This window comes from Talpa europaea, assembly GCF_964194135.1.
Source record: "Talpa europaea genome assembly, chromosome: 10".
NCBI lineage: Eukaryota > Metazoa > Chordata > Mammalia > Eulipotyphla > Talpidae > Talpa > Talpa europaea.
Genome location: NC_140077.1, coordinates 117,227,186 through 117,242,386, shown reverse-complemented (window position 1 = coordinate 117,242,386; position 15,201 = coordinate 117,227,186). Strand labels below are relative to the sequence as shown.

Below are 15,201 nucleotides of genomic sequence, written 5' to 3'. Positions count from 1 at the left end.
ACCCACCAGTTCTGGGGGAGCCTTAGGGCACGTCGGTGTGGGCTGAGCTCTGCGGACACCTGAAGCCATGCCCCAGCCCCGAAAATCAACTTGGGCTGACCCTGCAGGCATTTGGGGGCGCCCTTCCACTTAACATCCAAGTCCTGGTCACTTCTTCCTGCGGCTCCTCTCCCTCGCGCGCCGTCATCCCCGGTGTGGCCGTCAGGACCGGCCGCTAGGCCGGCGGGAGGCTGGAACCCTCCGAGGCGCGGAGTTCCTGTGTTAGCTTCGGGCATGTGGGGCTGGAGGCTCAGGGGTCTCCCCAGGAAAGGTCACACGTTTCTCACCGTGGCCTTGTGTAAGCTCTGGGGCCGCCCCGCCTGCAGTGTCCCTGGACCCTCGCCCGTCTGGCGCAGGGTCTGGGCTTGCCGGGTCTGGTCAGACGTGCACGGTGCTGTTGCTGGACCGCAGCTGGTCTGCGGGCTCCGGGGCCTGCCTTCCCGGTTCCGCGGATGCAGCGGGGGAGACGGGGCCTTTTTGAAAGGGTGCTGAGGGGGGTGCTGGGGACTTAGTGCTGCTGGGGTGATGCGCTGCGGCGCTCCACTCCTGGGAACCCGCACGTTTGGCCGTGGTGCCCGTGCCCCTGGCTGGCTGGTCTGGTGTCCTCAGGAGCCGCTCCGGGGTCCCGCACGAGCACATCTGGTTGGCGCGCTCACAGGCCCCCAGCTGCCTGCTGACACTTCGCAGTTGCCCCCAAGGGTGCTGCCTCCTCTCCTCGCCCCTCCCACCCCACTGAGGGGTGTCGCGTTGGACGTTTTCTTTTCCCAGGTGCGACGGGGCCGACGGGCCCTGCGTGTGCACACGTGCGCGTGTGCAGGCGCCAGTGTGTGTGAACCCTGCCCGCTTCACTGAGGTGCTTTAGAAACGGCTGTTTCCTGCCGTGCGACGAGTGTGGTTTACCTTCCTTTTCCTCTGGACCCGCGTGGAGCCCCCCACCTGGGGTCCGTGTTGGGGGACTCTGGAGTCACTGACCTCGAGCCCCGGACCCCAGGAGCACGGCGTCCGCCTGGCTGTTATGTTCTGGCACCCGGACCCTTGGCACCTGTGCACAGAATGGAGGGCATCGGGGGTGCAGCGAGGTGGGCGGGACCCCGAGTTCTGGGGAGCCCCATGCTCTGAACGCCGGCACCAGGCAGCTGCAGAGATGCGTGTGTGCGTGGTGCGGGCGGGGGTGGCTGCTGTTGAAGAGCAAGGCAGGCTCTGAAGGAGGCAGCAGGAGCACGTGCAAGTGTGGGACGGGGAGTGGGGCCTTCCAGCTGCACCCCGGGGCCGTGGCTTGGCATAGTAGGTGGGTTGGAAGGGAGCGGGGTGTTTCAGGGGGGAGGCCTGGCCAGCGAGGCCCGCTGGGCTGGGGCTGGTCGGAGGGGCCGGCGGGAGCTGGGCCGGCAGCTGGATGGGCTCTCCGCAGAGGGCCGGGCTCCGCGGTGGGTGGCTGGGTGGGGTCGCCATGGGAGGGTGGACTTGCTGTCGTAGCCTGACGGGGCGTGGGGTGGAGCTGGGGTTCGGGCTCCGTCTGCTGGGAGCCACGACCGTCCCATGCCGGGGTCCGGGGCTGGAGGGGCTGGAGGGACCCTGCAGTCCTGGCGCCTGTGGTTTTCTTCCTGGAACTCGCACTGTTGAGCTTTTAGGGTTATTTTACCAAAATGTGCCCGGGGAGCAGATGGCGCCCCCTGCAGTGGAGACCCTCAGCCCCACTCGGGGCGCGGGAGCCAAGGGCTGTGGGGCCGGGGCAGGACGCTGGCGGGTCCAGTCCCTGCACCCCGCCCCGCTCACAGCGTCGTCTCCCGCAGGCCCTGCCGCTCCCCGGGGAACATGAAACGAGGCCGCCTGCCCAGCAGCAGCGAGGACTCGGACGACAATGGCAGTAAGTGCGGCTCAGGGCGGCCTCGGAGACCCCCGCACACTGCTGGGGCCCTGGCTGCCCAGACCCGGGGGGCTGCTCCCGGGGAGGGGCCGGGTCATCCTGGAGGCCGCCTGGTGCAGCCGGGTCTGAGCGCCCTGGGGCGGCGCGGGGCCTGGGCTGTCGTGCCCGGGGGAGGCGCGGCCCCAGGCCCGTGACGCTGGCCCCGCCGCCGTCCTCACGGCTCCTGTCTGCCGCCCCCTCCGCAGGCCTGTCCACCACCTGGTCCCAGAGCTCGCGGTCCCAGCACAGGAGAAACTCCTGCTCCAGACACGAAGACCGGAAGCCCTCAGAGGTGCCGCGCGAGGGGCGTCCGCCGGCGCGGGGTGGCTCTGGGTCACGCTGCTTGTGGGCGCCAGGCCATGCCCTGCGGAGGGAGCCTCCGGGTGAGGCTGGCCCGAGGGTGGACGTGCCACCTTGCACACTGGGGAGGGGTGGGGAGGGGCAGTTCCCGGCCCCTCGGCCTCGACCCTGCTGCCCTCCAGCCTGTCCTGCGCCGTCCCAGGGGCCCAGTGGCTGTGGTGGGGGCAAGTTCTCGGCCTCCCCAGGCAGGACGGAGCTCTTCCTTGCTCTGTAGACGGGCGGGCCGGGCAGGGCTCCGCGGCCACATGTGGCTGCCCACCAGCGAGCGCCTGACCCGCTGTGCCCGCAGGTGTTCCGGACAGACCTGATCACCGCCATGAAGCTGCACGACTCCCACCAGCTGAGCCCCGATGAGTACTGCGTGCTGGCCGACCCCTGGAGGCAGGAGTGGGAGAAGGGCGTGCAGGTGCCCGTGAGCCCCGGGACCATCCCGCGGCCCGTGGCCAGGTGGGCGCCCTGGGCGGCGGCTCCGGGGGCGTCCTGGCGGGCGGGGCGCGGTGTGGGCGAGGCAGATGCACCCCTGCTGCGCCCCGGGGTCACCGCTGCCCGGCTCTCTGCAGGCTCGTGTCTGAGGAGAAGTCCCTCGTGTTCATCAGGCCCAAGAAGTACATTGTGTCCTCGGGCTCGGAGCCCCCAGAGCTGGGCTACGTGGACATCCGGACGCTGGCCGATAGCGTGTGCCGGTACGACCTCAACGACATGGACGCCGCGTGGCTGGAGCTGACCAACGAGGAGTTCAAGGAGATGGGTAAGGCCCGGGGTGTGGGGCGCAGGGCGCCCTCCGGGGAGCAGGGCACAGGGCACGGTGGCCCCCGACGGACTGCTGACGGGTGCGGCCGCAGGGATGCCGGCGCTGGACGAGCACACCATGGAGCGGGTGCTGGAGGCGTTCGAGCAGCACTGCTATGACAACATGAGCCACGCCATCGAGACAGAGGAGGGGCTGGGCATCGAGTACGACGAGGACGTGGTCTGTGACGTCTGCCAGTCCCCGGATGGCGAGGACGGCAACGAGATGGTCTTCTGCGACAAGTGCAACATCTGTGTGCACCAGGTGCGGTGGGGCGCGGGGTGGGGGCAGCCGGGGGTGTGGACATCTGCAGCACGTGTACAGGTGCGCCCCCAGGAGTGCGCCCTGCGGTGGGGCGCCCCGGCAGAGTGGCCGTGAGCCCGGCCCTCCGGGGGCGGGGCCCCCCACAGACGGCTCCTTTGCTGTGTCCTGCGCAACTAAGGAAGCGCCACGGCGGCAGCCTCGCTCCTCCAAGGCTCCAGTGCTCTTTGGCCGGCCCAGCTGCTCTGGCCGCTCTCCACATGGGGTCCCCCCCCCCCCCCCCCCCCGGGCTCTTCCCTGCTCGGCTCAGCGCAGCTGTTAGGTACACGGAGCCCAAAGCAGCCCTTGGTGGGTAGCGTTTGCGCATCCAGGGCCTGGAGCTTGGCGAATGCAGCCCGGTGCTGGCTGGTGCTGGCCGGTCCTGGCTGCTGGAAGCACCCCCCAGCATCCTCTCTGTGGGCCCCGGGTACAGTGGACGGGGCCCACCTGATCCAGCGAGGCCGCATGGTCCTGCCGCAGGGGCTGGCACTGCCTTTTGGGGACGCCTCTCTGCCCGCACCTTTGCCAGGGTGTTGGTGCAGGAACTGAGCGGGCGGGGTGGGGGTGGGGGTGGGGGCCCTGCCGTGAATCGGGGCCGTGCAGTCCCTAGGGCAGACACGTGGGGTGGGACGCGGGGGTGGTCTCTGCGCCTCCTCTCATGGCTGCCCCATGGGCCCCTCCTTGCCCGCCCAGGTGCAGTGCACTGGGTCCTCCTCGGCTGTGTGGGGCCCTCCAGGCAGCCTGCGCTGGCGGCTTCCTTGCCGGCCTCAGCTGAGCTTTGGTCTGCACTGCCCGCGGCCGGCAGCACACCGCCCAGAGCCTCCGAGGCCTCTCTGTCCTCGCTGTCTCCAGGGCTACCCTGTGGTGTCACTGGCCGTCAGCTCCCTCTGGCCATGGTGTCCTGCAGCCCGGCAGGGGGACGGAGGCTGGGCTGCCTGGGAGGCTCTTGGGTGCCTGCGAGGGGACGTGCGGGGCTCAGCATGTTCTCCCGCCATGCAGGCCTGCTATGGGATCCTCAAGGTGCCAGAGGGCAGCTGGCTGTGCCGGACGTGTGCCCTGGGCGTCCAGCCCCGCTGCCTGCTCTGCCCCAAGAAGGGCGGCGCCATGAAACCCACGCGCAGCGGCACCAAGTGGGTCCACGTCAGCTGTGCCCTGTGGATCCCCGAGGTGGGTACAGACTGAGGTGGGGGACCCCGAGGTGGGGGACCCCGAGGTGAGGGCCTGGGTTCTGGCGGCCGGGGCAGCCTGGGGCTGGGTGGGGAGGTGAGAGGACGCCAGGACCAGGTGGCTGCAGAGTGGTCACTCCCCTGGGAAGTGGGGTTTTCTGGCCACAGAGAAGAGCTCCCAGCACCAGGGCCTCGCAGCTGCCCTACCCTGCTCTGCGCTGACCCCTGTGGCGGGTCCCGTGGGCTGTGACCCCAGGAGGAGGGGACGGCCCTGTCTGGCCCGCGTGGGTCCTGGCTGTCTGTCATGTGGGCAGGATGAGGCTCCCTGCTCCAGTGTTGCCACAAATGGGGCATCGTCATCCGGGGGGGCTGAGGGGCATCCCTCAGCTGGGGGGCTCTGACGCGCCCCCCGCCTGCAGGTCAGCATCGGCAGCCCCGAGAAGATGGAGCCTATCACCAAGGTGTCCCACATCCCCAGCAGCCGGTGGGCGCTGGTGTGCAGCCTCTGCAGCGAGAAGTTCGGCGCGTCCATACAGGTGACTGTCGGGGTGCGGGGGTTGGGGTGGGCGTGGCCCCGACTTCCAGGCCTGAGTCCCCGTCCGCTGGCTCTGCTTCTGCCCGCCCTGGGTGTCACTGCCCGCCCTGTCCTCGGCGATGCCTCCAGGAGAGCCAGGGCCCTGGGATGGCCTCCCCGGCCCTGCCTGCGGCTGACGCGGCCCCAGGCCCAGTGCAGGTTGCTGGGGAGCCGGCCCCGTCCTGGAGCGGGGGTGGGGGGGCCACCACAGGCAGGGCCCAGGTGCACAGAGCGCTGTCTGGACAGCTGGGGGCTCTGGCCGGCGAGGCGAGTGTGTGGAGGGGGGATGGTCCGTACGGGGCTCCCGTGCTCTCCCACGACCGCCTGGTTGCAGTGTCTTCAGGCCGGTAGGATTAGGACAGGGTGTGGGGCAGGCGAGTTCCAGGCCTACACAGCAGCCCTGAGAGGCTGTTCCCCTGGGGCCCCGTCCCCAGCTGCCCAGACCGCGCTGGGCCTCTGGCTCCGCCGGGGCCAGTTCTGGCCCTGGGGCCTGGGGTTCTGGAGTCCACCTGGGCTCTTGATTCTCCACGGCCGCCGCCGCCCTTGAGGCCGCCCCACGCCCGGCTGCTGGTGGGGACTGTCGGTGAGACGGGGCCGCGGACTTCCGGGCCAGGCGGACCCTCCCAGCATCTTGTAGAAACCTTGAAGGCGCTCAGGTGTGTGCCCAGGCCCGGAGCCGCTGCCCTGTCCCCAGGGACGCGCCCCTTCCCGTGCCCCCGTGTGCCCGGGCGACTGCAGCGGGCCCCCGGCCTCCCTCCGTCCCCGCGCTCCGCGGCTCGGGGCTCCTGACCCCGGCTCTTGTCCCCAGTGCTCCGTGAAGAACTGCCGCACGGCTTTCCACGTGACCTGCGCCTTCGACCAGGGCCTGGACATGAGGACCATCTTGGCGGAGAATGACGAGGTCAAGTTCAAGTCCTACTGCCCCAAGCACAGCTCCCGCCGCAAGCACGAGGAGGGCCTGGGCCCGGGGCCGGCGGCGGAGAACGGGGCGGCGCCGCCGGAGCCCTTGGCGGGCCGGGCGCAGGCCCAGGATGAGGGGCCGCGGGGCAGCGCGCGCAAGCAGAAGCTGCAGCAGCTGGAGGATGAGTTCTACACCTTCGTGAACCTGCTGGACGTGGCGCGGGCCCTGCGGCTGCCCGAGGCGGTGGTGGACTTCCTCTACCAGTACTGGAAGCTCAAGCGCAAGGTCAACTTCAACAAGCCGCTCATCACGCCCCGGAAGGACGAGGAGGACAACCTGGCCGAGCGGGAGCAGGACGCCCTGTTCCGGCGGCTGCGGCTGTTCACGCACCTGCGGCAGGACCTGGAGAGGGTAATGACCGACCCCGACACCCTGTAGGGGCCTAGAGAACGGGGGCCGCTGGGACCCACGCGCGCCCTGTGCCTGGCCGCCCTGTGCCTGGCCGCCCCGTGCTCCCCCGCCCTTGCGCCGCGGGAGCTGGGCCCCGGCGCCCGCCCGAGGGCCGGCCTGGGATGGGGGGCGGGGACAGCGCGCGCGTCAGCCTGGGCGGCTCTGCTGTGGGCCTCGGGGTGCAGCCCTGGGCTCTGGGCTGGCCGGTGCCCTCCGGAGCTCGGGGGCGTGGGCCCGGGCGCTCCCTGCACACAGCGTGTGGTGTCTGTGGCATGGTGGGGTTCTGGGCCGGGGTCTCACTGCACGTCGCGGTCAGCAGCTGCAGCCCCTGCGGGGGCCCCTGGGACGTGGCTGCGGGGCTCTGGACTCCCTGCGGGACTGCCCTCCGCGCAGCTACTGGCCAAGGCTCCTGACCCGGGCGCGTCCACTCCCTGACCCTGTCAGCGCCACGGGCAGCCGAGGGCCCTGGCCCACGCTGCTGCGTGGAGGGCACCCGGAGGACGGAGCTGCCCCTGCACATCCCTAGCTCCCGCCTGCAGTGGGGTGGCTGCCGCGGGACAGTGGGGAGCTATGTGGGCAGTGGCCGCCCAGGGCCTGCTTCACTTGGGGGACTTGAGTGCGAGGTTTTAGTGGCCCAGCATGGGCGGCCGTAGTGGCCCTTCTGTGACCAGGGGAGGGTCCTGGTGAGGCTGGGTCAGCGCTCTGGGCTGGGCTCGGGCGCGGTTCTGAGTGAGGCCAGCGGGGGGTGGGGGGGCACGTGGGTGCGGTTCCGGGTGGACGGTGGCCCCTGGTCGCGGGGGAGGCCCATCACCCTGTGTGGCGTGGCTCGGGTTCGAGGACGAGCAGAGCCCACGGCCTTCCGCTGGGGCCCGGGGCGGCGGGGGGCGGGGGGGCGGGTGTGCTGTCTGTTCGTCTGGATCACACAGAATAAAAGTGTGGAAAACGCTGTGTTACTAACTCTCTTCTGTGCTGGCTGACTCGCTTAACACGCTCAGGACGCGGCAGCGCTCGGCGTCCTGGCTGCTGCTTTCCAGCAGAACGCCGCTGCCGCTGCGTAAGACGTGGGATGAATCAGGGTGCGTGTGCGTGTGTGTGTGCACGCGTGTGTGTGCGCGTGTGCACGTGCTTGGGGGGCTCCTTGCTCATAGCTACTTGATTAAAGATCCTTAGAGTTTTTAGGGGATTCAGTGTCAGATTAAAACGGTTCATTTTAAAAGGGAAGCACGTTCTCCAGGCTTTGGCCCAGGCCTGGGGGGTCTGAGGGGCTGTGGGGTCTGGCGCCCCCCACTTCCCCTGTGAGCCCCCCTGTGGTGCCGTGGGCTCAGCTGCTGCAGGGACATGGTTGCTGTCTCCTGGAGGCCTGCACTGCCCCAGCGTGGTTCTGGGGTGGGTTTGGGGTAGGGGCCGCCGCTTGCTGCCCCCCTCGAGATGTGCCCCTCAGGGGAGCTGCCTCTGGGTCCCCAGGTCTGCAGGTCCCCCTCCCCGGCCCCCTACCCGCCATGGGTGAGACAGCTTGGGCTGTCCCTACTGGGGATTGAGGAGCCGTCTCTGGGCCCTGAGGACAAGGTTCCGAGTGGGCCCGGCCGGCCACCGCACCACCTGGGCCTCAGTGGACGCCCTCGGACTCCAGAAGCCCGTAGGGCGGCCTCCTGCGATGGCCCAGCGCGCTTCCGCCTGGCCTGGCCTGCCGTGGACCGGGGTGGGGCCTCCCCGGCGTGGGCTGTCCAGGTGGGAGTCCGCCAAGAAGGCCGCACCGTGGCCGGGAGATGGACCCCAGAGCCACCACTTGGGTGGCGCGGCTGCCCGAGCGCGTGGCTTTTCAGACCTTCTCCAAATGGAGACGGGCGTTTGGGAGCGGATGGACGAGCGGAGGCGGCGGGCCGGTCGCCCTGGGAAGTGGCTCAGCCGCCCCGTGGGAGCCCGAGACTTGCCCTGGCCGGGTGACTGGCTTGCCGGCCACTTGAGGGCCACCCCGCGGCCCCTGACTCGGGCCCCCCCCCCAGGCGCTTCCCTGCTGGTGCGGGCGAAGGACTGCAGGGGGCTCCGTGACCAGCTTGAATCTGCTTCTCGCCGGGCGTGGGGCTCTCGGGGCGCTGGGCGTGGCCAGGAAGGGCGGAGTGGGGGTGTCGGGACGGCTGCTGGCCGGTGGCACCGCAGGGTCAGTGCCGCGGGTCGGGGGTCCTGCGTGGGGGTGGGGGTGGGGGTGGGGGTGGGGGGCCCTGCCCGGCCGGCGGGCTCAGGCCGTCTGTCTCGCGCAGGTGCGGAACCTCACGTACATGGTGACGCGCAGGGAGAAGATTAAGCGCTCCGTGTGCCGGGTGCAGGAGCAGCTCCTCGGCCTCTACACGAAGCTCGTGGAGCAGGAGAGAGTCTCAGGTAGGCGCGGCCGCGGGCGAGCGCGTGTCCGCCGGGCCGGGCCGGGCCGGGCCGAGCCGGACGCCCGGGCCGCGCCCCGCCGTGCGGGGGACCCGGACCGGCGGTGAGGCGAGCCCTGGCGGGGCTGGCGGCCGGCGGCGCCCGGGGAGTTGCCCGCTCTGGGGACGCGGGGGGGCCCCCCCCCCCCCCCCCCCCCGCCTGCGCCCCGGGAAGCCGGAGACGACCCTGAGCCGCCGGGGGCGGGGCGTGGCTGGCCCGGGGCGTGGGCGTGGCCGGGCGAGGGGCGTGCCGGGGGCGGGGCCAGGCGTGGGTGTATCTGGAGCCGGGTTGGGTGTGGCCGGGGCGGGGCCGGGGTAAGGGGCGTGTCGGGGCGGGGCCAGGGGCGGGCCTAGCCGGGGTGGGGGTGTGTTGGGGCGGGGCAGGGGCGTGTCGGGGGCGGGGCCAGGCGCCTAGCGGGGGGTGGGGGCGTGGCGGGGGCGGGGCCCGGCCGGCTCTCCCCACCTGGCCCTGCAGCCCGAGCTGGCGCCGCCGCCCCCCCCCGCCCCTCCCCCCCCCGTGACCCCCTGGCCCTTCGCCGGACGCTGGGAAGCCACGCAGGGCTGCGACCCTGGCCCCTGGGGTGACCCTGCGGCCGTCCAGGGCGGCTGCAGGAGGGGGCGCCGCAGGGCAGCCTCGGCCCCCGTCGCTCCTGGACGGCGGGGCTCCTGCCGGACTCCGGGGCCTCCCTGGGCCGGGGCGCCCGGCGGCCCGCGAGGACGGCTGGGGGCCTGTCGGGGTCGCCCACGTGGGCACGAGCGGGCAGCAGCGGGCACCAGTGGGCAGGATCGGGCACGAGTGGGCAGGAGCGGGCACCAGTGGGCACGAGCGGGCAGCAGCGGGCACCAGTGGGCAGGAGCGGGCACCAGTGGGCAGGAGCGGGCACGAGTGGACAGCAACGGGCAGCAGCGGGCACGAGGGGGCAGCAGCGGGCAGGAGCGGGCACCAGTGGGCAGCAGCGGGCACGAGTGGGCAGCAGTGGGCACGAGTGGGCAGGAGCGGGCAGCAGCGGGCACGAGCGGGCAGCAACGGGCAGCCACCGCCCCGCCTGGCGCCGTGTGCCCAGCTCGGGCGCCCGGCAGAGGGCGGCAGGGGAGGCGCGCGGGCCCTGTGGGGTGCGGCTGGCCCCGGGGGCAGCTCGGCCGGCGTGTGGGCGGCCGCGTGGGGCCGGCTCCTGCGTGGGGGCGCCCGCCTGTTCCCTCGGGGTCGTCGCGCCTGCGGGGAGGGGTGCAGAGGCTCAGGCCCGCCTGCCCGCCGCCCCCACCCACCTGGCGCCCGCCCCCACCCCACCTTGCCGTCGTGCGGGGAGGGCCTGTCCGGCGGGGAGGGCCTGTCCGGCGGGGAGGGTCTGTCCGGGGAGGGTCTGTCCGGCGGGAGGGCCTGTCCGGCGGGGAGGGCCTGTCGGGGGGGAGGGTCTGTCCGGGGAGGGTCTGTCCGGCGGGAGGGCCTGTCCGGCGGGGAGGGCCTGTCGGGGGGGAGGGTCTGTCGGGGGGGAGGGTCTGTCCGGGGAGGGTCTGTCCGGCGGGAGGGCCTGTCCGGCGGGGAGGGCCTGTCGGGGGGGAGGGTCTGTCCGGGGAGGGTCTGTCCGGCGGGAGGGCCTGTCGGGCGGGGAGGGCCTGTCGGGGGGGAGGGTCTGTCCGGCGGGGAGGGGGGAGGGTCTGTCCGGCGGGAGGGCCTGTCCGGGGGGGAGGGTCTGTCCGGCGGGGAGGGTCTGTCCGTCAGGGAGGGTCTGTCCGTCAGGGAGGGTCTGTCCGGCGGGAGGGCCTGTGGGGGGGGGGAGGGTCTGTCCGGCGGGGAGGGTCTGTCCGTCAGGGAGGGTCTGTCCGGCGGGAGGGCCTGTCCGGGGGGGAGGGTCTGTCCGGGGGGGAGGGTCTGTCCGGCGGGAGGGTCTGTCCGTCAGGGAGGGTCTGTCCGTCAGGGAGGGTCTGTCCGGGGGGGAGGGCCTGTCCGGGGGGGAGGGTCTGTCCGTGGGGAGGGTCTGTCCGTGGGGAGGGTCTGTCCGGCGGGAGGGTCTGTCCGGGGGGGAGGGTCTGTCCGTCAGGGAGGGTCTGTCCGGCGGGAGGGCCTGTCCGGGGGGGAGGGTCTGTCCGTGGGGAGGGTCTGTCCGTGGGGAGGGTCTGTCCGGCGGGGAGGGGGGAGGGTCTGTCCGGCGGGGAGGGCCTGCGGGGAGGGGGGAGGGAGGGTCTGTCCGGCGGGAGGGCCTGTCCGTCAAGGAGGGTCTGTCCGGCGGGGGGGGGGTTCTGTCCGCCCCGTCTCACAGCCCCGCCCCCCCCAGGTGTGCCTTCTCCCGCCCGCGCCGCCCTGGAGGGCCGGCTCCTGTTCAACAGCCCCTCGGCGGGCCCCGGCGCCCCGAAGATCGAGGACCTCACGTGGCACTCCGCCTTCTTCAGGAAGCAGATGGGCGCGGCCCGGGCGCCCCCGCGAGCCCCGCTGCTCGGCGCCCCCGGGGGGCCCGGCCCCGCCCTGCTGCGGCCCCCGGACCTCTGCGGCCGCCGGGGCGGCCCCGAGAGCCTCCCGGGCTTCGAGAAGACACCGGCGGAGGCCCGGCTGCCGCCCGCGCCCCCGAGGAACGGCCTGGTGGCGCCCCGGCCCGCGGCGCGCGGGGAGCCCGGGCTGCCCGGAGACCCCGGCCGGGCCGACGCGCGGGGCCGGCCCTGCAGACAGAGCCTCCGGCCGGCGCGGCCCCCGGACCCCGGCCGCGCGGCCCCGGGCGCCCCGGGCCCCCGGAGGGAGGCGCCGCCGCGGTGCAACGGCGCCCTGGCGCGGGCACCCCCCGCGCACGCCGCCGCCAAAGTGCCTACGACGCCGGCCAGCCCGGCCAAGAACTGGGGGGGCTTCCGGATTCCAAAGAAGGGGGAGCGCCCGCCGCCCGCCGAGGCGCAGGAGGGCGCGGGGCCCCCGCACGCGGACCTGCCCTACCTGGGCCTGGGCCGCGGGCCCCCCAAGGAGCGCGCCCCGAGCCAGCCGCGGCCGGACCCCGAGAGCGACGGCTACGCGCCCGACGTGGAGATGAGCGACTCGGAGAGCGAGGCCCCCGACGGCCAGTGCGCGCGCGGGGGCCTGGGCCGCGGGCCCGCGCTCATCCGCCGCAGCGTGCTGGCCTCCTGACCCGGCGCGGGGCGGGGGGTGCCGGCCGCGGCCTCGACGTCCAGGCGGGGCCTCCCGGGCGCGGCCGCGCTTCCGACAGGAAGAAAAACAAAGCAGAATAGGTTATTTTTGAAAAACCACGGAAAGGCAATAAGTTGCGAGGACCCCTCCCCGGTGGGCAGGAAGGGCCGAGGGGGGCCTCGCCGCGGGGGCCGGTCAGCCCCGGCTCCCCCCTGCGCGCGGCAATAAGCAGCCAGTGACCAGCAATAATAAACCTGCGTTCAACCCCGTCCTCTGTCCTGTCCTTGCGCCGGCGGCGCGGGGCTCTGTCTTCTCCGGAGTCGGTGTCGTCGAGAGGCCCGCGGGGGCGGCCTGCGGTCGGGGCGCCCGGCTCTGGTTCACGTCGCGTCTTCCGAGGCCCGCCCGCCCCCGCGCTATGCAAGCTGCCCGCCGGCCGGGGACGGTCCTGGGGGCCACCTACCCGCTGATGGGGGGCGAGGGCCGGGCGGGCGACGTGTTGGGGCCGCGGGGCGCCCGTCGGGAGACGGCCGTCCGGAGAGGCTGTTGCTCCGAGTCCCAGCCGTGCTGCGTCTCGCAGGGCGTCCTTTAAACGTCAGATTTTATTTTACTTTTTTGCATTCGAGCAAAAGCCTTTTCTGGGTTCAGAAGTAGGTGGACATCCCTGCCCTTCTCTGGCGACCGCGGCGACCGCGCGGGGTGAGCAGGATGAGCAGGATGAGCAGGAGACTCTCAAGCCATAGAAAGAAAGTCTAAATTCCCTCTAGTAAGTGTGCGGCCTCGTCCCATTCCCAGAGGCCCCAGATTCATTTGCACTATGAGGAATGCTAGTTTTGTGCAAAAAATAATGCCTTACCTGTTTCCCCACATTTAGGTTGAAAAGCTTTCAAACGTTCCAAGTTACGCTGAACCAAAAAAAAAAAAACAACAACAAAAAAACCCAAACAAAACAAGAAATAAAAAATCCCACACGAATGAAAAGTCCACACTTGTTACTCCTGCTTCGAGATGCAAACGGTGCAGCCCGCTGGGCGGCCGGGGGCTCGGGGGTCCGAGACTCGGGGCGCCCGGCGGCGGCCGCACCCACTTGCACCGTCAGTGGGAACATTGGCTCGTTCCCCCTTCTTTCTTTGTTTTGGTTAAGCTTTACCTTCCTTGTGCATCCTGACCGGGGAATATCTCTGATTGTGCTCAGTGTCTTCTGTCGAAGTGTCGGCTAGAGCCACTCCGTAAACTGCCTGGAGAGTCACTCGTGAGGTGCTGGACACAACCTGAATGGAGGATTCTCTGTGTTGTGGACGGATCTTCGTTATTCTGCGCGGGGCGGCCGTGTGGCCACACTGCCCGCGCGCAGAGGACTTTCACTACGTGCCTAGCTTGGAGTCCGCGCGGCTGGAACGGGGCGTGAAGGTGCATGAAGAGAGAAGACCCAGAATCCCGCAAAGTCTATGTAGAGATGACTATTTTATATGACACGGCCCGATCCTGTATTTATTTCTACCCCCTTTTTGGAAAGTATTTATAAAACTAGGTGAGGACAGCTGTATTTTTTTGTTGAACTATTTAGTAGAATTTGTGCCTTTTTGTCTGTATGTGAATAAATGCTGTACATTTTGCAATACACGTCAAGTGTCTCTGGAAATACGCTTTTCCTCAATGTTCGAAGGTGCGTGCGGCGCCGCGGCCCGGTGGGTGTCCGCTGTGGGCTCCCGGCTCGGCCGAGGGCCGAGGAGGCCGGCGGGGCGGTGGCGGGGGGTCAGGCCCTCCTCGGCTCTGGCGCGCTGGCCCCGGTGCCGCTCAGGCCCGGAAAGCGCTTCTGTTGAAACAAAGGACGGGGCTGAAGGCCGCGGTGACCAGCCCCGGCCCGGGGACCGGGGTCTGCGGTGCCGCCCAGCGCCCAGCTCTCGCGGGCAGGAGGCCCTGAACTTTGTGACCGTGGACGAAACAGTGTATTTTGCCCCCCGATATAATGTTGACTGATGAGGCGTCTACGGTGAAAAGTCGTCCGGGTGACCGAAGATGGTATTTCTAAGCTTTGAGAAAATGCTTCCTTGAGGAGCCGTTTGATTCAGTGCTGGTTTCAACCACAGAATTCGGGGGCGCTGGGGCGGGGGCGGCTGCCTGTCTGCTCCAGGCTGTCCTGGGGCGCCTGTCCCAGGTCTCGGGCTCTGCAGGGCACGGGGAGCGGGGGGGGGGGGGGGGGGACGGACACTCCCGCATTCCCGGGTTGTGCTAGAATGTGGCCAGCACCGTTTTTAGACCGTGAGTTGTTTACAGTCTGAGGAGAAGCCCGTTCCTGGTGACTTGGCTCCGTGTTGCCCGGTTCCTGGTGACTTGGCTCCGTGTTGCCCGGTTCCTGGTGACTTGGCTCCGTGTTGCCCGGTTCCTGGTGACTTGGCTCCGTGTTGCCCGCGGCGAGGCAGACCCTCCCGGTGCCCGCGGGGCGAGTGCAGTAGCCGCTGGGAAGTCAGGTCGGGGAAGCCAGAGGCCCAGCGACCCTTGGAAAAGCAGCTCGGCCTCGGAGACGGCGGCCGTCGGGAACAAGAGAGGCTGCAGCTTCACGGTCAGCTGCCTGGCCGGGGTCTTCCCGCCCGGCTGCCAGCTCGAGGGGACGCGCACCCGGGAGCAAGCGCGGGGCTTAGGGTCAGAGCCCGCCGGGCGTCTGCGCCAGAGCAGGGCCGCTGTCCCGCAGGGGGCGGTCGTCGGCCCAGGCGGGGGGCCGGGGCCTTCTCCAGGCCCATGGGGGGCAGGTCTGCGGCCAGCTGGCCTCGCGGGCTCGTGCGCAAGCATCAGCCCCGGGCCGGGCCGGGAGACACCGCCTCACGGACACGTCACGGCAGTTAGACGCTGAAATGCAGGACAGCAGCACTCGGGAAAGCGCAGAATTTATTACATTCGTGTTCATAATAGACGGGGCCTTGGGGAGTGACGAATGGGTCAGGACCAACAACTAGATGTGAAATTATCAACTCTTGGAACTAAAATATTAAAATTCTAGCATTTTCTTGAAAGATTTCTTTCTCATGATTCGCACGGTCTGCGGTGTATTGTGTGCCGGGGGGCGGGGGTTCGAGAAGAGCCGGGCGGTGTAGACAGGCAGCTCCTCTGCAGCCCTCAGCCGAGAGGCCCGCGCTGCTGACCTGCGGCGGCGGCTCCTCCTCCAGGCGGGCGGCCGCCTCGGGCCCTCTGCGCCGGGCGGGG

General features: G+C 70.7%; 1 protein-coding gene across 1 annotated transcript; it reads left to right on the top strand.

Annotated features, from left to right (window-relative positions):
* Positions 1-1,851: 1,851 nt before the first annotated feature.
* JADE1 (jade family PHD finger 1) lies at positions 1,852-6,471 on the top strand (the record flags this gene model as incomplete). The annotated part of the gene is made up of 8 exons (XM_084245710.1): positions 1,852-1,903; positions 2,149-2,234; positions 2,592-2,749; positions 2,863-3,050; positions 3,145-3,356; positions 4,392-4,559; positions 4,978-5,094; positions 5,941-6,471. The coding sequence occupies 8 exons, from the start codon at positions 1,852-1,854 to the stop codon at positions 6,469-6,471; spliced, it is 1,512 nt and encodes a 503-aa protein (XP_084101836.1).
* Between the last annotated feature and the right edge of the window lie 8,730 nt (positions 6,472-15,201).